The sequence below is a fragment of the Brachyhypopomus gauderio genome, chromosome 20 (assembly GCF_052324685.1).
Source record: "Brachyhypopomus gauderio isolate BG-103 chromosome 20, BGAUD_0.2, whole genome shotgun sequence".
Lineage (NCBI taxonomy): Eukaryota > Metazoa > Chordata > Actinopteri > Gymnotiformes > Hypopomidae > Brachyhypopomus > Brachyhypopomus gauderio.
Window position 1 is genome coordinate 542,463 of NC_135230.1, and position 24,536 is coordinate 566,998.

The 24,536-nt window shown below is 43.3% G+C and overlaps 1 protein-coding gene across 5 annotated transcripts; it reads left to right on the plus strand.

Annotated features, from left to right (window-relative positions):
* Positions 1 to 53: 53 nt before the first annotated feature.
* On the plus strand, positions 54 to 24,140 carry LOC143484020 (ADP-ribosylation factor-binding protein GGA2-like). 5 transcript variants are annotated; one of them, XM_076982448.1, is made up of 17 exons: positions 54 to 329; positions 6,138 to 6,222; positions 6,804 to 6,879; positions 7,960 to 8,058; positions 9,006 to 9,129; positions 10,223 to 10,320; positions 10,544 to 10,624; positions 15,359 to 15,481; positions 15,793 to 15,874; positions 16,626 to 16,736; positions 16,839 to 16,964; positions 18,115 to 18,176; positions 18,304 to 18,404; positions 18,482 to 18,606; positions 18,691 to 18,860; positions 22,872 to 22,982; positions 23,659 to 24,140. In XM_076982448.1, the coding sequence occupies exons 1-17, from the start codon at positions 287 to 289 to the stop codon at positions 23,767 to 23,769; spliced, it is 1,728 nt and encodes a 575-aa protein (XP_076838563.1). In that variant the 5' UTR covers positions 54 to 286; the 3' UTR covers positions 23,770 to 24,140. The 5 variants fall into 5 exon arrangements, with proteins under 5 accessions (XP_076838563.1, XP_076838564.1, XP_076838566.1 ...); XM_076982449.1 differs by having other exon boundaries at positions 18,121 to 18,176; XM_076982451.1 differs by having other exon boundaries at positions 16,890 to 16,964.
* The last annotated feature ends 396 nt before the right edge of the window (positions 24,141 to 24,536 follow it).

Sequence of the window (24,536 nt, forward strand, 5' to 3'; positions counted from 1 at the left end):
GTTTGGCTGGTGCGGGGCTGTGTTGTTTATTGTGTTTGGCTGGTGCGGGGCTGTGTTGTGTTGTGTTTATTGTGTTTGGCTGGTGCGGGGCTGTATTGTGTTTATTGTGTTTGGTTGGTGCGGGGCTGTGTTGTGTTGTGTTTATTGTGTTTGGCTGGTGCGGGGCTGTGTTGTGTTTATTGTGTTTGGCTGGTGCGGGGCTGTGTTGTGTTTATTGTGTTTGGCTGGTGCGGGGCTGTGGGCAGGTCGGTCCTGCAGCGCATCACGTGCTTCACGAGACGCGGACATGGCGAGCGTGGACAGCGGGGAGACTCTAGACACTTGGTTGAGTACGTTTACTTTCTCATTAAGAATTAACAAATTCGTTAAATATGTTTTCAATCACTTTCTTATATACCAACGTATTTTGAAGCGGCACTGTTGTCGTTTTGATAAAGTTTCGTTTTGTCCATGTAATGTGCTGCAAATCAAACGGCGAAGTTTAGAATAAACGTACTGACCGATTTCGTGCCAGTGCTGCTTTAGTCTTTTGCGCTCGTTTCTTTACATTTATCATTATGTAGTTGTTAAATAGAGAGATTTTAGAAGGGAGATTAAAGCGGAAGCCGCAAACGTGCTGTCATGTGCTTGTACTTATAAATTCCTGTTTTGAGTGTCTCCCCTCAGCTGTATGTGTCAAACATCTAATAACGTACTGATAGATCAGGGAGACGCTCTGTTCTCCTCTGTATCTAACCCTACGGTTAGGGTAATTGTTAGGGTTAAGGTAACTGTTAGGGTAATCCTAACCCTAACCCTGTTGTGAGTGGAGAACTGGATTCTCGCGTGTCTTAAGGTTTTATTTAACCAACACTTTCACTATTACAATCCGTACTAATGGTACAGTGAAGGTGATAGGCTATAATGCCTGTGAAGTCTTATATGTAGTAGAAGTGCGAGCCATTATTGTTTATTTATTATATGTTTATTGGTACTCATGTGCCTGTATACATATGTGACGTTTTCACTTATTTTACATGGTTAATAGATTTACATACTGTAACCTGTTTTATACACAAACTCCTACACTGGTCATACTGGGGTTGGTGCTAGGGGCTAAACTCACTGCTTATGGGATACCCGTAGCAAACCTGAGATTTTTTCTCTCTCATAGACACACAAAGAGTTACACTAACAGGTTAAACAAACCTGAGATTCACAGCAGTGGTTTTCTCTGTCCTGTAAAAATATTTCAGATGATATCTCATTTGAACAGAACAGGAAACCATGAAGAGGGTGTTTGTGTTTGTTTTTTATTTATTATTATTTTATTTTTTTAAGTGTCGGGGTGTCACAATATGCCCCCCCAACCGGTTGCCCCTGTCCACACCAGCAGTTGTCCTGTTTTTGTTGCGTTGTGCTTGTAAATGTGCCGTATTTTGTCAATTGTGATTTTTACACCACAATCGAAATTTGTCCTCCGCTTTTAACCCATCTGTGCAGTTAGAACACACACACACCAGTGATTACTAGGGGGCTGTGGATCACATGTGCCCAGAGCGGTGGGCAGCCCTAGCCCAGCGCCCGGGGAGCAGTTGGGGTTAGGTGCCTTGCTCAAGGGCACCTCAGTCATGGCCTCAGGTCTGGGAATCGAACCCACGACCCTCCGGTCACAAGACCAGTTCCCTACAACTAGGCCATGACTGCCCCAGGTGGGTGGGGCCTATCATCAGGCCATCACCTGAGGATCGTTTGTCCGTCTATATACTTCTTGTCTTTGTACCAGTTGACTGTTGGTTATTGTATCCTTCATTTGGATCTGGTCACGAGTCTTTAGTTGGTCCATGTTATCATTAAACCTCCTTTTTCCCTCAGACTTGGCGTGATCGCTTCATTTTTCATTCACACTCCTTGCCTGTCACAAAGGGGCAGATCAAATCCACACCTTCACGAGATGACTGTCAGTAGTTAACCTAGAGGTTCACTTTTCTGTCAGAATTCTTGTTTTAAATAACTTGTGTTATTTAAAAATTGGGCTTGTTTGAAAGTCCAGCCGTGGGTAAAAATTCGGGGGTCGCGGGGTGCGGTTTTTTGGGCTGCTATTGAGTTGGGCCACCGCAGGAGTTACAAGTCAACACTAAGAATCGATCGTGATATAATACTTAATTTGTCTCCATTTTACACTCCCCACCTTCCCTCTGTCTGCCACACCCATGTCGTCATTGTGTTCAGCTGTGTCTAGTTTAGTCCTGTGTACTTGTATTTCTGTGTTTCGCACGTTGTCGGTTATTTGTGGTTTGTTTGGTTTTGTGGATTATCTGTCATCGCTGTTCTGGTATTTTCCGTCTCCGTTGTGTTTCTCCGTTGTGAATGGCTCTCCTTTTACAACTCCTGCCTGTCCTGTTGACCACTTGGACGGCTCTCCCGTTTTGACCCATGCCTGTACAAACGACTTCGCCTATGGAATTCCCCTTATTAAATCTCGCTCTTCTCAGCGTTTGTGTCCGCCTCCTCGCTCTGCAGCGCGCTACGCGTTGCAGTTCTTTGATATGAAGGAGTTCAAATTCCTTTTTGCACTTTTTTATTAAGCAAATGTTTTGTCTTTGTTGCTTATTAAGGACATGTTAATGCATTTATATGCAGAAAATAGATGTATGTTGGTGCAATAAACATACAGATCTGAATTCATTTACTTATTGAGAATAATTTGTAGTGTCTTTCATATCCAATTATTTGAAGTGCGTGGTCATGTGGCCCTTCAATGATAGTGCTGAAAAAATTTTGGCCCTCTTTATCATGGAAGTTGCCCATCCCTGTTTTAGATTAACTGAATCATTAGAATCAGTTCACTAAAAAGATTCATTCAAAAGATTCGTTCAGTGCTTGGCAGAACTCTGACCCACCTAACTGATACACGGCTGAACGATTTATGTTTCAGTTTAGTTCACGGCCTCAGGGAACAGGAGATGAGAGTGTTGTTAAATTTATAAATAAAAAATATGCAACTAAATGTTGGGTTTATTATAGGAAATATATATCACATTACAAATACAGTAATCCCTCATTCATCGCATCCTGGAGATTCCAGAACCATCCGCGATAACCGAAAATCCGCAAAGTAGAAACGGTACATTAATTTAAGTAATTATACACTATATTAAGGCTTTATAAACCCTCCCAACATCTTTACGTTACATAAACCTTTTCCATTCCCACACTGTTCTGTGCATGTGTGCTTGTCCAGCGACCAGTCGTGTTGTTTGCATCTCAGGCAAGCGATGCTGGTTCTCATTTCCGAGAGTAAATTCATACTATTTTACTATTTATAACATTCCTTTATTGTTAGAATTAATACTTATAATATATTTTTATACATGTAAAAAATCATAAAATATATATTTTTTCTGCCGATCAAATTCCGCAGACAACCGGCAAAAAAACGAAGACCCGTGAATTATTTTTCCCATTAATATCTTATAAAAATCCACGAAAGAGTGAATTCGCAAAAGCTGAAGCGTGAAGTGGCGCGGGATCACTGTAACATAATTGTGACGGGCGGGGGTGAGCAACTAAAAGGAAGCGATCACGCCAAGTCTCAGGGAAAAAGGATGGTTTAATAGAAAGTGTGCGAACCAAAAACCCGTGCAATATCTCCAAATTAAGGATATAATGACCAGTGGTCAACTGGTACAAAGACAAGACATATATAGGCAAACAAACGACCCTCAGGTGAGACGGATCACGGGCTCCGCCCACCTGAGGGACGCACATGACTTCACCAAACAACAACAACAACAGCCGCTGTGGACGGAGGCGGCCAGTAGGGGGCCGCCTCACCGTGACAGACCCCCCCCACCAAGCCGCACTCCCCTCCACTGGGTGTGTGGCACACAGCGGCTGCACACAAAACACGAAGGGGCAGGAAGGCAGAGACAGGCAGGAACACACCTCCTGAGTCCGGGGGCTGGAACACAAAAACACACATTACTCAGCTCGCCTCCCCGGGCGGGACCCTGGACCGACCGGGCCATTAACAATACAAAACCACGCCCCAGTCGGTCACAGGGCCCTCACGCCCTAAACGGCCTTCAGCCGGTGAGCCCCACAGGTGTGAGGATGAGGGGCTATGGCTCCTCTCTCGTCCCTCGTGTGTGTGTGTGTGTGCAGGCTACCTCTCCAAAGCGTGGCTACCTCACCTCCTGGACCTACCTCCTCCCAGAGCTAGGGGTCACCCCAGCCTCCTGGGGAGCCAACCCCTCCCAGGGCCTCTCATCGCAAGGTGGACTCCTCCACCCAACCCAGGAGCGCCAGAGACCGAGGCCCAGAGCACTCCCGACGCGGGCTAGGGAGCAGCCCCAAGGGCCTCCTGGTCACCCCGGGCAGGAGGGAGGATCTCCTTCCTCAGCAGGAGCTTTTCAGACCGGAGCCCCATGGTCCCCAAACATCTGGGGGCCCCAGCCCCCTAGGGAGGGGCTCTTCATGACCGGGCTCCGGTCACCCCACAACACAAGGGGGCTCCTGCCAGGTGGAGATCCCCACAAGGTCCAGGAACACCACCAAGGAGAAGCACCTGCACAGAGAACAGCGCGCGCACACACACACACACACACACACACCACACAAACGCGCCCTACCCTATTCAGGGCCTCCCTCGGGAGTGACGTCCTCCGTGCCACACCCCATGGCACGGGACCACAGCTGGTCCCCCCCAAACACACATTCAGGGGGAGGAGCATGCGTGGAATTACACGTAAACAGTTGACAACACGCTAGGACACAACACACACGCAAAGACTAGACAAACAAAACTGTGTACAAACAACGAACGGAACCGGACCCATACGTGCACGCTCGGTAGACCGTGACGCACCGCTCAGGTTAGCAGTCGCTCCCCCACATTAAACACAAGACGACAGGGGAGCGAGGCGACGGTGACGAGCGGTACCCGCGTCACACCTGAAACATTCAACACAAACACAAACGAGCGACGCACACTGACCAACGTTACCATTCATACATACACATTAACACCAGACAAGACGAAGAGCTTACCCAGGGAGACTGCCCTGGTCCTCGCCGTGCCACACATACAACACGAGCACGGCGGAGCTCTTCCAACAAACAAACGACAAACACGAAGAGTTTTTCCCAGGGCAGACAGCAAACCAAAAACCCGTGCAATATCTCCAAATTAAGGATATAATGACCAGCGGTCAACTGGTACAAAGACAAGACATATACAGGCAAACAAACGACCCTCAGGTGAGACGGATCACGGGCTCCGCCCACCTGAGGGACGCACATGACGTCACCAAACAACAACAACAGCCGCTGTGGACGGAGGCGACTGGTAGGGTGCCGCCTCACCGTGACAATAATACAAAAAATAAGTATGAACTAACCTACAACTGAGTGCAAAATAAATATTAAATTAGGAGCAAAATTAAGATAAAAACTGTACATTCAGAAGAAAATATCAACTTAAATGTGCAATCAAAAAGAAAATGTGAGTGAGTGGCAGCACAAACGTGAATCACAATTACAGTACGTTCAGTGAATGAATCATAGAGTGAACGAGAGCCCTCAGTTCAGTGAACGAATCAGTGAGTGAACGAGAGTCCTCAGTTCAGTGAACGAATCAGTGAGTGAACGAGAGCCCTCAGTTCAGTGAACAAATCAGAGAATGAACGAGAGTCCTCAGTTCAGTGAACGAATCAGAGAATGAACGAGAGTCCTCAGTTCAGTGAACAAATCAGAGAATAAACGAGAGCCCTCAATTCAGTGAACGAATCAGAGAATGAACGAGAGCCCTCAGTTCAGTGAACGAATCACTGAGTAAGCACAGTTCCCTCGCAATGAGAGTCTCCACCTCCAGATTTGGGGGTGATTCGGTGATTCACAGACCACACAGCAGTTCCCCTGCCGGCCTGCACGGTCACTGCTGAACTCAACTACTGAACTGAAAAAGGAACGAATCAGCTGAGGAAGTGATTTGATTCAGTACGTTCACTCAAATGATTCATTCATTCGAACGAATCGTTTGCAAACGACACAACACTAATAAATAATAATATTTGTTGATAAGATGATGCTTTTATTCAAATATACATACATTTATGTAAATACACCTATATTTATTTGATTTTATAATGTCACAGATAAGGTAACAGACCCAGAGAACACATCAGAGAGATGGGACTATATCCAAAGATTCTGTCAGCAGGTTAACATACAGCCAGATGGGTGAGACACACACACACACACACACACACACACACACACACACACACACACACACACTCTCATGCAAACATTACCACAGCACAGTCAGATGGGTGACACACATACACACACACACACCCATACAAACATCATTACCATAGCACAGCCAGTTGGGTTATGAACATAGGGTTTGGTTTAGTTAAGGTTAGGGTTAGTTAGGGTTATGATAATAGGGTTAGGGATGGGTAGTTTGGTTAGGATTAGATTAGGGTTATGACCATAGTGGCATTGAAGTGTCACATTAGCTACTGCTAGAGGGAGACCTCACCCGAATATTGGGGTTAGGGTTTAGGTGTCATGGTTAGGGGTTAAGTTACTGTAGTGCTAGGTTAGGGTTTAGGTGTTAAGGTTAGGGGTTAATTTAATGTAGTGCTAGGTTAGGGTTTAGGTGTTAATGTTAGGGGTTAAGGTACTGTAGTGCTAGGTTAGGGTTTAGGTGGTAAGATTAGGGGTTAAGTTACTGTAGTGCTGACTCTGGCAGAATCTTAAATCATGCACATTTCTATTTATGTGATGTGTAATGCTTATGTGAATGTGTTCAGGCCCCAGGTTGCTACAAGGCTACTGGCACACAAAATCCAGTCTCCTCAGGAGAGAGAAGCTCTACAAGCACTTACTGTAAGATCTGCAAAACAATATGCATGTGTGTCTGTTGTAGTAGTACTATTGTATTATTATTAGTGGTGGGCCGTTAACGGCGGTCGTTAATTTGATAATCTTATCAGGCGATATAAAAATTATCGCCGTTAATATATTCTTAAAGTTGGGTTGGGAACTGGGTCAAAATGGGTAAGCAAACTATGATGACTTTAAACTTGATAGTTTAGCTCGGCTGTATTCCTAACCAGATTGCACAGTATGGGCGAGAACGAGTTTTCAAACCTGTGAATTACAAATCGTACATGTTTACATGGATGCAGCCACGAAGTCGCCAGGTTTGTTTCATGGAAAATTCATTTTTAGGAACGTAAAGTGTTACCGGAGCGGAGCTCGGAGCGGTCGTTTTCTGCATGGTCCTAGCGCTAGATTCGTCGCTATTTAAATATTTCTTTTTATCAACCGTTAAAACTGCAGAGGACCAAAACCGGCTTTTGAAAAAGTCCCCCCCAAATTACATCCATGAGGTTAAATGTACTAAATGTTGGCTTACATTTCAAATATCATGTTTAGCTGAATAAACATGTTATCAACCCCTTTTAATGTACAGTATGTAGGCTTACAAATTCATGTTTAACTGAATAAACCGTTGAACACGAGTAGCCTACATTTTATTGAGCATGTTTTTTTTTTCTTCAAGTATCAAAGTAGAACAGCTTCCTCAAGCAGTCATTGATGCATTTTGGAAACAGGAGATGAGCCCCTGGTCTAACGCACCCTCTGTATTAAGAAACCCTATCTCAAAAACTGACTTTTAGTCATTACTTGGGTAGCACGCATATGAGCCATTTTAACATAGATTAATCTAGATTAATTTTAAGATTTCAGTGAGATTAATCTAGATGAAAAAAAATTAATCTATGCCCACCCCTAATTATTATAGTATTAGTTGATGTACTAGTGAGTGAGTAATGTTTTCTTTTACAGCTGCCATAGGTGCGTGTAATAAAGGCTGTATGTTCCTGTGTTGTCCTGTATGTTCCTGCGTGTTCCTGTGTTGTCCTGTATGTTCCTGCGTGTTCCTGTGTTTTTTTTCACCAGTTACTGGAGATGTGCATGAATAACTGCGGGAAACCTTTTCACACCGAAGCCACTAAATTCCGATTTCTGAATGAACTTATCAAAGTGCTGTCACCAAAGGTACTAACCCAAAATCTCCAGGGTTAGCCCTAACTCAGAATTATAATCTACAGGTTTAACCCTAGCTCAGAGTACTAATCTACAGGTTGAGCCCTAGATCAGAGTACTACTCTACAACAGGGGTGCCCACAAGTTTTCAGCTTGAGAACTACTTATAAGATGACCAAGTCAGAAAGATCGACCTATTTATTTTTTAGTGGCGTGTGTCGATCATTGACGGGGGTGGGGGGGGGGGGGGGGGGGGGGGGGTTTGTTATGTGTCAAACCCTACACGTCAGATTGGCTACCATGTAGGTCAATCAAAATACAACCATCAGTGCAGATGGATGATAGCCTGTCATTCATTCACTACTTTTTAATGTCATGCGATCTACCCACACTTCCTTTGCGATCGACCCACACTTCCTTCGCGATCGACGTAATGGGCACCCCTGCTCTACAGTCTTAGACTTCTATTATTACAGTTCTCAGTCTTCTATTATTACTCTCTAGCTCTGAGTAATAATCTACAGGCTTAGCCCTAGCTTAGAGAGTAATAATCTACAGGGTTAGCCCTAGCTCAGAGAGTAATAATCTACAGGGTTAGCCCTAGCTCAGAGTAATAATCTACAGGGTTAGCCCTAACTCGGAGTAATAATCTACAGGGTTAGCCCTAACTCGGAGTAATAATCTACAGGGTTAGCTCAGAAATGAAAAATATCTGGTGTTTGCACCAGTGTCGAAGTGAATAAACTCCAGTCTTTGCATGAGCTCAGATCTTAATTAAGTTTATGTAGGAAATGTTTATTTTAATATTTATCAGATATATTAAGTGCTTTATATTGGAAATGTTTATTTCATAAAAATTTTGAGTTGTTGTCTTAACAGCCTGTGTGAAATGAGCAGAGTGGAACAGTAACTTGGTGAAAAATGTTTAAGCATTTATGTGCATGTGTATTTGTGTCCAGTACCTGGGCACGTGGAGCACAGCCCTAGTGAAGTCAAGGGTGACAGAAGTTTTGTATGGCTGGACCCTGTGGCTGAAAGATGAGCTGAAGGTGCAGGAAGCATATCACATGTTAAAAAAACAAGGTCAGATATCCATACTGCATACTAAACAAGTTTCACAAGGTCAGATATCCATACTGTGAACTAAACAAGTTCCACCAGGTCAGATATCCATACTGCGTACTAAACAAGTTTCACAAGGTCAGATATCCATACTGTGAACTAAACAAGTTCCACCAGGTCAGATATCCATACTGCGTACTAAACAAGTTTCACAAGGTCAGATATCCATACTGCGTACTAAACAAGTTTCACAAGGTCAGATATCCATACTGCGTACTAAACAAGTTCCACAAGGTCAGATATCCATACTGCGTATTAAACAAGTTTCACAAGGTCAGATGTCCATACTGCGTACTAAACAAGTTCCACAAGGTCAGATATCCATACTGCGTACTAAACAAGTTCCACAAGGTCAGATATCCATACTGCATATTAAACAAGTTTCACAAGGTCAGATATCCATACTGCGTACTAAACAAGTTCCACAAGGTCAGATATCCATACTGCGTACTAAACAAGTTCCACAAGGTCAGATATCCATACTGCGTATTAAACAAGTTTCACAAGGTCAGATGTCCATACTGCGTACTAAACAAGTTCCACAAGGTCAGATATCCATACTGCGTACTAAACAAGTTCCACAAGGTCAGATATCCATACTGCGTACTAAACAAGTTCCACAAGGTCAGATATCCATACTGCGTATTAAACAAGTTTCACAAGGTCAGATGTCCATACTGCATACTAAACAAGTTTCACAAGGTCAGATATCCATACTGCGTACTAAACAAGTTTCACAAGGTCAGATATCCATACTACATACTAAACAGTTCCACTGCTTATACTAGTGTCCGTACTGAACTCTAAAGTTACCATATTACGTTACTAAATTGTGAGTACAGGCTAACATTAACCCTAATGTAACTGTAGGTTTTATTTAGAGACTGGGGGAAATTTCAAACACAGCATGCTGGGGTTAAAATAAAAACCTTGACATTAATGCTAACCTTGACACTAATGCTAACCTCAATGCTAATACTTAAAGACCACATTGCTGTTCAGAACAGAATACCACCGTTCCAAACTCAACACACTTTACATTTTAACGTTAAAGGTATTGTGAAAAAAGACCCTAAACTTCCAGACAGCACTGTAATGCCTCCGTGTCCCAGGCAGGAAGTGTCCGTGTTTGATGATGAAGACAAATCACAGGTAAATGCATTCTTCTCTGTAAAGTATTTCAATATGGATATTTTACTTTGTGGACTATTTCAAGAGTAAGAATATTTCACAGATAAGATCTGCTGTGAATAGTAAACACACATAGGAGGATCTGTAACTGAGTATAAGATTGTAAAGCTGCTTTGTGACAGCATGTGTTGTGAAAAGCGCTATATAAATAAATTTGAATTTGAGTTTGTTGTCTGTGTTGTAGTTGTTGTCTCGTCTGCTGAAGAGTAGCTGCCCAGAGGACCTGCAAACAGCTAACAGACTTATTAAAAGCACACTGAAAGAAGTGAGTGTGTGTGTGTGTGTGTGTGTGTGTGTGTGTGAGAGAGAGAGAGAAAGAGTATGTGGTGTGTGTATAGCAGTGAAAGAAGTATGCATTTGTCTGTGTTTATTTTTGTGTGCGCGCCTGAGGTTCATGAATGTAGTAATGTGTTTTTTAACACTAGAAGCGCCACTACCTCATTACTACTACTGCTAGCACCGCGCCTCATTACTACTACTGCTAGCACCATGCCTCATTACTACTACTGCTACTAGCACCTCTCCTCATTACTACTACTGCTAGCACCACTCCTCATTACTACTACTGCTAGCACCACTCCTCATTACTACTACTACTAGCACCACGCCTCATCACTACTACTACTATTACCGTCGTGCCTCATTACTACCACTACTAGCGCCACTCCTCATTACTACCACTACTAGCGCCACTCCTCATCACTACTACTACTATTACCGTCGTGCCTCATTACTACCACTACTAGCGCCACTCCTCATTACTACCACTACTAGCACCACGCCTCATTACTACTACTGCTAGCACCACGCCTCATTACTACTACTGCTAGCACCACGCCTCATTACTACTACTGCTACTAGCGCCACTCCTCATTACTACCACTACTAGCGCCACTCCTCATTACTACCACTACTAGCACCACGCCTCATTACTACTACTACTACTACTAGCGCCACTCCTCATTACTACTACTGCTACTAGCACCACTCCTCATTACTACTACTACTACTAGCACCACGCCTCATTACTACTACTACTACTAGCACCACTCCTCATTACTACTACTACTAGCACCACTCCTCATTACTACTACTACTACTACTACTACTACTACTACTACTACTAGCACCACGCCTCATTACTACTACTACTAGCACCACGCCTCATTACTACTACTACTACTACTACTACTACTAGCACCACGCCTCATTACTACTACTACTACTACTAGCACCACGCCTCATTACTACTACTACTACTACTACTGCTAGCACCACTGCTCATTAATACTACTACTACTACTAGCACCACTCCATTACTACTACTACTACTAGCACCACACCTCATTACTACTACTACTACTAGCACCACGCCTCATTACTACTACTACTACTACTAGCACCACACCTCATTACTACTACTACTAGCACCACGCCTCATTACTACTACTACTACTACTACTAGCACCACGCCTCATTACTACTACTACTACTAGCACCACGCCTCATTACTACTACTACTAATACTACTAGCACCATGCTTCATTACTACTACTAGCACCACTCCATTACTACTACTACTACTACTACTACTACTAGCACCACGCCTCATTACTACTACTACTAGCACCACGCCTCATTACTACTACTACTACTAGCACCACGCCTCATTACTACTGCTACTACTAGCACCACGCCTCATTACTACTACTGCTAGCACCACTGCTCATTACTACTACTACTACTAGCACCACGCCTCATTACTACTACTACTACTAGCACCAGCCCTCATTTCTAATACTACTACTAGCACCACGCCTCATTTCTAATACTAATACTAGCACCACGCCTCATTACTACTACTGCTAGCACCACGCCTCATTACTACTACTGCTAGCACCACGCCTCATTACTACTACTGCTACTAGCACCACTCCTCATTACTACTACTACTACTAGCACCACGCCTCATTACTACTACTGCTACTAGCACCACTCCTCATTACTACTACTACTACTAGCACCACGCCTCATTACTACTACTACTACTAGCGCCACTCCTCATTACTACTACTAGCACCACGCCTCATTACTACTACTACTACTACTAGCGCCACTCCTCATTACTACTACTGCTACTAGCACCACTCCTCATTACTACTACTACTACTAGCGCCACTCCTCATTACTACTACTACTACTAGCGCCACTCCTCATTACTACTATTGCTACTAGCACCACTCCTCATTACTACTACTACTACTAGCACCACGCCTCATTACTACTACTACTACTACTATTAGCGCCACTCCTCATTACTACTACTAGCACCACGCCTCATTACTACTACTACTACTAGCGCCACTCCTCATTACTACTACTGCTACTAGCACCACTCCTCATTACTACTACTACTACTACTAGCACCACGCCTCATTACTACTACTACTACTAGCACCACTCCTCATTACTATTACTACTACTACTAGCACCACGCCTCATTACTACTACTACTACTAGCACCACTCCTTATTACTACTACTACTACTACTACTACTACTACTACTAGCACCATGCCTCATTACTACTACTACTAGTACTACTAGCACCATGCCTCATTACTACTACTACTAGCACCACGCCTCATTACTACTACTACTAGCACCACGCCTCATTACTACTACTACTACTACTAGCACCACGCCTCATTACTACTACTACTAGCACCACGCCTCATTACTACTACTACTACTACTGCTAGCACCACTGCTCATTAATACTACTACTACTACTAGGACCACTCCATTACTACTACTACTACTAGCACCATGTCTCATTACTACTACTACTACTACTACTACTACTACTACTAGCACCACACCTCATTACTACTACTACTACTACTAGCACCATGCCTCATTACTACTACTAGCACCACTTCATTACTACTACTACTACTACTACTACTACTACTACTACTAGCACCACGCCTCATTACTACTACTACTACTACTACTAGCACCACGCCTCATTACTACTACTACTAATACTACTAGCACCATGCCTCATTACTACTACTAGCACCACTCCATTACTACTACTACTACTACTAGCACCACGCCTCATTACTACTACTACTACTAGCACCACGCCTCATTACTACTACTACTACTAGCACCATGCCTCATTACTACTACTACTAGGACCACGCCTCATTACTACTACTACTACTAGCACCACGCCTCATTACTACTACTACTACCACCACTGCTCATTACTACTACTACTAGCACCACGCCTCATTACTACTACTACTACTAGCACCAGCCCTCATTTCTAATACTACTACTAGCACCACACCTCATTTCTAATACTACTACTAGCACCACGCCTCATTACTACTACTACTAGCACCACACCTTATTACTACTACTACTAGCACCATGCCTCATTATTACTACTACTACTACTACTAGCACCACACCTCATTACTACTACTACTAGCACCATGCCTCATTACTACTACTACTACTAGCACCATGCCTCATTACTACTACTATTACTACTACTAGCACCACGCCTCATTACTACTACTACTACTACTACTACTAGCACCACGCCTCATTACTACTACTACTACTAGCACCATGCCTCATTACTACTACTAGCACCACGCCTCATTACTACTACTACTACTAGCACCACGCCTCATTACTACTACTACTACTAGCCCCATGCCTCATTACTACTACGGCTTCCACCACGCCTCATTACTACTACTACTACTAGCGCCACTCCTCATTACTACTACTACTAGCGCCACGCCTCATTACTGCTACTACTAGCCCCGTGCCTCATTACTACTACTGCTAGCACCACTCCTCATTACTACTACTGCTAGCACCACTCCTCATTACTACTACTGCTAGCATTGCGCCTCATTACTACTACTGGTAGCACCAATACTAGTAATGAAGCACAGAGGGAGCAGAGTTCCACAGCAAGGGGGCAGCACCACAAAGATCTACCACCCATCATAGACCACTGTAGTAGACCTCCCCATGGTAGACCACCCATGGTAAACCACTGTGGTAGACCCTCCATGGTAAACAACTGTGGTAGACCACCCATTGATCAGGCTTAGCTTGGGCTAGCGTTTAGGGTTAACCAAAGCTTGGGCTAGGGTTTAGGGTTAACCCAAGCTTGGGCTAGAGTTTAGGGCAAGGGTGCCCACAAGTTTTCAGCTTGCGAGCTACTTATAAGATGACCAAGTCAGAAAGATCGACCGATTTATTTTTTGGCGGCGTGTGTCGATCGTGGGGGTGGACAAACCCTAGACGTCAGATTGGCTACCATGTATGTCAATCAAAATACAACCGTCAGTGCAGATGGATGATAGCCTGTCATTCATCCACTACTTTTTAATGTCATGTGATCTACCCACATTTCCTTTGCGATCGACCCACACTTCCTTCGACGTAATGGGCACCCCTGGTTTAGGGTTAACCCAAGCTTGGGCTAGGGTTTAGGGTTAACCCAAGCTAAGTAAGGCTCAGTAGGATCACCACCTGCTTTCCTAAATTGCTCTCTTTGCTCTCCCTTAATTGGTGAGCAATGTACATTTAGACACTTGGTCTCACACGCAATATACTGCACTAACCTGGATTCAAATGTCCAGCACTGCACTAAAGAAGACCCAAACTGCACTGAATACAAACAACAACACAAATCAAGTGTCATTTAGGACATTATATGCTTCAGCAGAACCCGGCAGAAGATGAAGGTTAGATACTCAGGCTCTTCTCTTAACACAGTATGCAATCAATAAATCTATTTCCTCCCAAGTCATTGTTTAATGTGTGTGCATGTGGGCACATACGTGTCTGCGTGTGTGTGCGTATGGGTGCATATTTGTGTGCGCACGTGTGTGTACAAGTGTGTGTGTGTGGGTGTGCTTACATTTGTGTGTGTGTGTGTGTGTGTGTATGTGTACATGCAGGAGCAGGAAAAGGTGGAGAAAAAGAGCAGATGTGTCAGCACTCTTGATGAGGTGGAGAACTGTACATCACAACTAAAATCCCTCCTGAGCCTACAACACACACAACACACTCAGGAGATAAAGGTGAGTGTTGGTGTGTTCCTACAACACACACAACACAGCACATGTCTGTTTCACAATTACTCACTGTTGTGTATAAATGTGTCATATAGAAGGCAAATACAAAATATGTGTAGTGTGATGGACAACATATATTGGACTGATCTGTGTAAATGTTATTGAAGTGTTAAAAAGGTGTTTGTATTGTATGAAAGTTTAAATAATACTGGATGAATATTGTCTTAGGGATGTCTATGAGCTCTGTGATGGGTTAAATGTGTTTGTGTGTAGGATGTCTATGAGCACTGTGATAGGTTAAATGTGTTTGTGTGTAGGATCTCTATGAGCACTGTGATAAGCTGAGACCAATCCTCTTCAGACTGGCAAGCGACAGCATGAACGATGACAAAACTTTAGGTTTCATTCACATCCACTCAATAACCCACAACCTCCACACCCAAACACTCACCCACAACCTCCACACCAAAACACTCACCACAACCTCCACACCAAAACACTCACCCACAACCTCCACACCCAAACACTCACCCACAACCTCCTCACCAAAACACTCACCCACAACCTCCACACCAAAACACTCACCCACAACCTCCACACCCAAACACTCACCCACAACCTCCACACCCAAACACTCACCCACAACCTCCACACCCACTCACCCACAACCTCCACACCCAAACACTCACCCACAACCTCCTCACCAAAACACTCACCACAACCTCCTCACCAAAACACTCACCCACAACCTCCACACCAAAACACTCACCCACAACCTCCACACCCAAACACTCACCCACAACCTCCACACCAAAACACTCACCCACAACCTCCACACCCAAACACTCACCCACAACCTCCACACCCAAACACTCACCCACAACCTCCACACCCAAACACACCCACACCCTCCACACCCAAACACTCACCACAATCTCTGCACCCAAACACTCACCCACACCCAAACACTCACAACCTCCACACTCACTCACCCACAACCTCCACACCCAAACACTCACCTACACCCTCCACACCCAAACACTCACCCACAACCTCCACACCCAAACACTCACCCACAACCCCCACACTCACCCAAAAATTACTCTATATCTTTATTTTGTGGTGTTTATAGAGGTGTATGTGTGTGTAGCTGTGATACTGCAGGGGAATGACAAAGTAACAGATGTGATGAACCTATACAGAGCAAAAACACAGAATCAAGAACCAGAGACTCAGATGGTGCTTCTCCAGAACAGCCAGGGTTGGCCATTTGTTTTACACATCTACTCACTCACACACACACTTGAATATGTCAAAGTGCATCATATGTAAACTGATCTTTAATGCCTCTCTATTGTGACAGAAACAACTAGTCCAATCAAGACTTACCACTTGATTGATTTCTCTGGGCTAGGAGATAGCACCCCTGTTGACCACACTGAGGACAGCAGCTCTCTACTACTGTTAAAGGAGGATGTGTGTCCCCTTGGTAAAGCATTCCTGTCTCACACAGGCTGTCTCCCTCCTTTATTACTGTTCCTTCAATTATTACTGTTCTATACTCCTCTATTATTACTGTTCCTCTACTCATCCATTATTACTGATCCTCCATTATTACAGTTCCTCCTTTATTACTGTTCTCTACTCATCCATTATTACTGTTCTCTACTCATCCATTATTACTGATCCTCCAATTATTACTGTTCTCTACTCCTCCATTATTACTGTTCCTCCATTATTACTGTTCTCTACTCCTCCATTATTACTGATCTCTACTCATCCATTATTACTGTTCCTCCAATTACTACTGATTTTCCATTATTAATGTTCCTCCATTATTACTGTTCCTCCAATTATTACTGTTCTATACTCCTCTATTATTACTGTTCCTCTACTCCTCCATTATTACTGTTCCTCCATTATTACTGTTCTCTACTCATCAATTATTACTGTTCCTCCAATTACTACTGATTTTCCATTATTAATGTTCCTCCATTATTACTGTTCCAATTATTACTGTTCTATACTCCATTATTACTGTTCCTCCAATTATTACTGTTCTATACTCCTCTATTATTACTGTTCCTCCATTATTACTGTTCTCTACTCCTCCATTATTGCTGTTCCTCTACTCCTCTATTATTACTGTTCCTCCATTATTACTGTTCTCTACTCCCCCATTATTACTGTTCCGCTACTCCTCCATTATTACTGTTCCTCCATTGTTACTGTTCCTCTACTCCTCCATTATTACTGCTCCTCCATTATTACTGTTCTCTACTCCCCCATTATTACTGTTCCTCCATTATTACTGTTCCTCCAATTGTTACTGTTCCTCTACTCCTCCATTATTACTGTTCCTCCATTATTACTGTTCCTCTACTCCTCCATTATTACTGTTCCTCCATTATTACTGTTCCTCCAATTGTTACTGTTCCTCTACTTCTTTTATTTCTGAAAAGGGCAGGTTCTTAAGCTTCAGTCTGGGACCAGTATCATTACGCATCAGTGCTTCAGTCTGGGACCAGTATCATTACTCTTCAGTGCTTCAGTGTGGGACTAGTATCATTACTGTTCAGTGCTTCAGTCTGGGACTAGTATCATTACTCTTCAGTCTTGTAAGGATGTTTTTTGCTCAGTTGCAGAACCCAGCAACCCCAGGGCACTCAGAGTGACATCGTACCTTGATGAGCTCACACAGGTATTGTCATTCTGGTTACAGAACACGTCTCCCTGGCAATTAAAGGGTGTGAGGAGAATCTCTGCTCAGTGCTTATAAGCTGACTCAGCATATACACACTGGTTTTGGGTGCCATGTTATCTTTCAGCTGGAGGATAAAACTAAGGATATGAGGGAGGCTGGCAGTATGGAGATAGCTAATGGAAAAGGAGACTACAATAACCATAATGCATCAATACTTCCAGTCAAGTGAGTGATAACTGGCAAACTGGGTTTTTCTGTCATGTCTCTTCATCATCAACCTGATTGGGGATGTTTATCTTCAGGGAAGTGAAGCCGTTTACAGAAGCTTTGGGTGACATGCAGTCTCAGCCAGTGAGCTCAGAATATAAACCACATCTTCCTTCATCCCTTCTGGACGTCACTGTTTCTCTGGACTCCATTAAGACTAGTTAGTGACAGTTCAACAATACAGAAAGATTTTGTTTTGTTGTTCATTTTTCCCAGTCACCAGCATGCTGCATATGTCCTTTAGGTCCCCTACAGCCAATAACAGTGTTTGATCGCCATGGCATCAGAGTGTCTTTCCACTTCACCAAAGAAGCTCTTCCCTCTCGGCCTGATGTTGTTGTCATCGTCATCTCAACTGTGAACACCTCAGCACTTCCTGTTTCAGACTTCCTGTTCTTGGCTGCTGTTCCAAAGGTAACAACACATAATCAAAATAGGCTCATCCAGCAATGCTTTAACTTCCTATGTTCTACACAGCAAATTCGAAAGACACAAAATAACTCTATGGGAGTTAATTTCAACACTTTTAAAGTGTCTATATGGGTCCACACCCCAGGGTGTTATTTTAACACTTTTCAAAGTGTTGTAGTAATTACACTGCAATAGAGTTATTTTTAACTACTTAAAAGAGTTAAAATGTACCACTGTGCAACACTACTCAGTGTTCAAACTTTTCAGCACCAGAGTCCAGTGTTATAAACTGACTACCTTACAGTGTCAATTTTTTCTCAACTGATTTACCATGCTGATATTGATTTGCATACTGCAGCTTTGGGTGTGCAATTAATTCAATTTAACTTGAAAAATAGAATCACATACTACATGTTTTATCATTTTTTTCTCATCATGTGCACCACACAAAATAAAACCATTAAAAATACAGAATGACATTCTCATATTTTCAACGTATAACAATATGGCACTATGCAAGCTCTTTTATCATTCTCATTGGAGAATTACTTATCAAATGATCTGAAATATGTAAGCTGATGTAATGAATTGACCAGGTGGAGAGGGATCCAAATGCGGAAGTAGGTCGCTTTTATTTACATAAATCACACACACAGAGAATGACCAGTAGATCACTAGCATTAGCAGCGGTAACGTTCTCTTGGGGTGGTCGTGACGGTCCAGGGTCGTAACGGGAGAGCAGAATCCAGGAGGCACAGAAGGGCTAGGGAGGAGACGAGGTCTATGGAGCGAGCAAGGGTCAGAACACGGGGAATCAAACAGGAAATAGAAACGCTCGGTATGTGGCATGAGTCAACAATACTTCGCGACTGAGACGTGCTGGGGTAGGTGTATAAGTGTGACTGAAAGGGGGCGTGGTAATGAGAGGCAGGTGAGGCTGGTTAGGGAAGATCAGGTGGCATTCCTTATACTTACACTCTCAGAGTTATTTTAAAGGAGAACTTGACGTACTTACACTCTCAGAGTTATTTTAAAGGAGAGCTTGTTTAACACTTTATTTTGACACTGTTTTTTTGGGAGTTGGGAGTAAAACCACAGAGATGAGACTCTGTTCAGAGTTGGATTAACTCGGGCAATAGTCAGATTGACTCTCTACTCTCAAATATTTCATCAACACCAAACAATTAACTCTGCTGATTTTGCTGTGTAGGGCAGGGGTACTCAACTGGCAGACCGCGGTCCGGATCCGGACCCGAACGCAGTCCTGTCCGGATCCAATCTCATTCCTGATTAACTGGATACGAACCAAAAAAAAAAAAAAAACGGAGCATTTATTTCAGGGCTATTGAAAAAACACTCCGTCACGAGTGTTACGTTCGCCACCCCCCGCTCAACAACTTACGTTCGCCACCCCGGACCTCAGGTCACAGGTATCTGCCAAAATTGGACCGCGGAAAAATTTAGTTGAGTACCCCTGTTCTAGGGTTAGGATTAGGGTTAACCCCTACAATTGCTGTCCCTATCTCCTCAACCCTTACGTCTAACCCTATCTCCTCAATCCTTACAACCTCTAACCCTATCTCCTCAACCCCTTAATTTCTAACCCTATCTCCTCAACCCTTACAACCTCTAACACTATCTCCTCAACCCCTACACCTCTAAACCTTTCTCCTCAACCCCTACACCTCTGACCCTATCTCATCAACCCTTACAACCTCTAACCCTTTCTCCTCAACCTCTAACCCTATATCCTCAACCCGTATAACGTCTATCCCAAACTCCTCAATCCTTACAACCTCTAACCCTATCTCCTCAACCCCTTAATTTCTAACCCTATCTCATCAACCCTTACAACCTCTAACCCTATCTCCTCAACCCCTACACCTCTAAACCTTTCTCCTCAACCCCTACACCTCTAACCCTTTCTCCTCAATATCTAACCCTATCTCCTCAACCCGTACAACATCTATCCCAAACTCCTCAACCCCTACAACCTCTAACCCTATCTCCTCAACCATTACAATATCTAACCCTATCTCCTCCATCCTTACAACGTCTAACCCCATCTCCTCCATCCTTACAACGTCTAACCCCATGTGCTATTTAAAACCATTGACTCTGTTCTTAAGGCTCCTCAGCCCATCAGTTTGGAGGCATCACTCAATATGTGTAATAACTTTCTGCACTTCTTTATTGATAAGGTTGTCACTGCAGGAGCTCCTCTTACAGTTCCAGCCTCTGACCCCTCTTATTCTGCCCCCTGCCTGGCTGTGTTTGATAGTTTTGAGCCTGTGAGTCTGTCTCACTTGGAGGATGTGGTGGGCCATATGAAGCCTTCAGGTTCTCCCTGTGATATTGTGCCTCCTCACTTTTCTTACAGTACAGGGCAGCAGGTTTTGGCTATTATTAACAGCAGTCTGTCCTCAGGTATTGTTCCTGTGAGTTTTAAACATGCTGTAGTGCAACCTTTGCTCAAGAAACCTGGCCTTGACCACACTGTATTGGCTAATTATAGGCCTATCTCCAAACTGCCTTTTATATAAAAATCTTGGAGAAAGTTGTTTATGCTTAGCTAAATTTGTTTCTCGAAGAGCAAAATATCCTGGAGGTTTTTCAATCTGGTTTTAAAACCCTGCATAGTACAGAGTCAACATTGATTAGGGTTTTTAATGATATTCTCCTGACCAATGATTCTGGTGAGCATGTGATTCTTCTCCTGCTGAATCTAACTGTGGCATTTGATACAGTGGATCACAATATTTTAGTTTCCCAGATGCAGCACCTAGTGGGCATTTGTGGTCGTGCTCTAGAATGGTTTAAGTCCTATCTGACAGACAGAACTTCGTGTGTGACCTTTGCTGGTTCTAAATCCTCCTCAGCTCCCATGCCGCATGGGGTTCCACAGGGCTCTATCTTAGGACCTCTACTTTTTCTCTGTATTTCCTTCCACTGGGTTCAATTATAAGGAAACACCACATCTCATTTCATTGTTATGCTGACAACACCCAGATATATGTCCCACTGAAGAAGAGAGATGCCTCTATAAAACCACTTCTGCTATGTCTAAATGATATTAAAGACTGGATGGCTTTAAAATTCTTAAATTTTAATGAAAACAGAATTGATGGTGTTTGGTCCTAGTGGTTCCAGTGATGCCTCCCCTATTGATTTGGGCCCTTTGACATTATATGTGAAGCAAACTATCACCAACTTAGGTTTTAAAATGGTGATTTTAAATTGGACTGCCAAATAGGTGCAGTGGTTAAGTCCAGTTTTTTCCATTTGAGGCAGCTGGCAAAGGTAAAGACAATCATTTCGCATGAGCACTTTCAAACGGTAATCCATGCCTTCATTACGTCTCGGCTGGATTACTGTAACACACTTTATTTTGGAGTCAGCCAGTCCACTCTCAAACATCTTCAGTTAGTGCAAAACACTGTTGCCCGACTTTTAACGGGATCACGCAAGAGAGAGCACATGGCTACCTGTGCATTTTAGAGTTCATTTTAAGATTATTTTGTTTTAGATCCTTACCTCACTGCTCCATCCCCACACCACCGCTCGTTGCCTCAGGTCAGCTGATCAGCTGCTCCTGGAGGTGCCGAAAGCGTAAGCTCAGAGGGGATAGAGCTTTTCCATCGCTGCTCTTAGATTATGGAACAACCTACCACTGCATGTTAGACAAGCCCCTTCACTGCCCATTTTTAAAACAGTCTTAAAACCCACTTTTATTCATTGGCTTTTAACACAACATGAGACTTTGTATGTTTTTAGTTTTTACTGTTTTAGTTTTATTCTTTGATTTGTTCTAATGATTGCTTTTATCGTTTTTTAGTTAATATTGTTTTATTCATATTTTGTTATTATTTGTTTTATGTCTAATGATTTATTCTTATGTACAACACTTTGTTTCGGCTGCCATTCTTAAAGTGCTCTATAAATAAAGCTGAGTTGAGTTGATTTGAGTTAACCACACTCACCTTTCTCACCTTTGACCTTTCATCCATGTTGTAGACGATGCAGGTCAGACTGCAACCTGCAACAAGAACTGATCTGCCTGCATACAACCCCATACTGCCCCCTGCTGCCATCTCTCAGGTATTGCTGCTCTCCAACCCTCTTAAGGTAAGAAAACAGGCTAGGGGTCACACTAGGGTCATGATACTCTGCTTCCTGACAATGTGATGCATTACATTATTGTCATAAATATCATTACCAGTGTGACAGCTCGAGACACATCGAAGATCCATAACTCTGTGCAAACCTAACTCCATCTCCAACTGGGAGGAGACCCAGACCCTGCTTGAGAGATTATATCTCTCCGCTGTCCTGAAATGCCTCTGTATCACCAGAAGTGCTGAAAAAGGTGGCTGGGGAGAGAGAAACCTGGGTCTCCATGCTTAGGCTATTGCTTAGTGTTGTTGCAGAAACATAGGAGTGACTGGTGTGTGTTGTTGCAGAAACAGAGGAGTGACTGGTGCGTGTTGTTCCCGAGGTGTGACTGGTGTGTGTTGTTACAGAAACAGAGGAGTGACTGGTGTGTGTTGTTGCAGAAACAGAGGAGTGACTGGTGCGTGTTGTTCCCGAGGTGTGACTGGTGTGTGTTGTTGCAGAAACAGAGGTGTGACTGGTGTGTTGTTGCAGAAACAGAGGTGTGACTGGTGCGTGTTGTTCCCGAGGTGTGACTGGTGTGTGTTGTTGCAGAAACAGAGGTGTGACTGGTGTGTGTTGTTGCAGAAACAAGAGTGACTGGTGTGTGTGTTCTAGAGGTGTGACTGGTGTGTGTTGTCTTGTGTTCCAGAAGCCGGTGCGTGTGAGATTCAAACTGTCCATGATGCTTGGAGTGAACAGGGTTCATCAGGAGGCAGAGATCAACCAGTTCCCAGAGTGGAACTCCTGGATTAACCCCTGACCTATGGACTTACCCCTTGACAGTTGTGAATGCCATATTGTTGTCTAACGTCCTTAGGTATACATCACCCAGCAGTCAGAAATCCTGCCAAAAGGACACATCTGACAGACAGACTCACTCCCACATATTTGTGCTTCTTTGACATATATAATTTAAATGAGTATTAGGAATTATGTATTTTTGTGTGTACTACTCAACTGTGTCTGTGTGTAAGATTAAGATACCAAAACTGTTCTTAAGCATACAGCATACTTAAATGGAATGCTGTATTTGGGTTGTGTGTGTAGTGTGTATTTAAACTTTTTATCAGCTTTGTAATAATGTAATAAAATATCAAAATAATAGATAATAAAAAAGTGCTTGTTTAGAAACTCTTGTCATCTCTTGGTATATATTGGTAGTGTAGGCAGTCACATCAAGTTCAGCTGCAGTAGTGTGTCAAATCAGTCACTTTACTTGTGATGTCACCATATTTACATCATTTAAATACATTAGTACTGCACACACCAAAGTGTCAGCAGGCCCATTCAGCTCTGTGTATTCTCCCTTCCCAGGATGCAATGCTACAGATTCATGCAGTGTCCAACATTCCAGGTCAAAGGTCCATTTCTCCACATTTAGCTCCAACATTTTCCTATCCGACAAAAATGGAAGGAAAAGGGTTTCTGAGCACAGTGTAGGTTAGATCATTATACATATCCAACAGTAAGCATAAACACACACGCATACACACACACACACACACACTCCTGTGTACACCATTCACA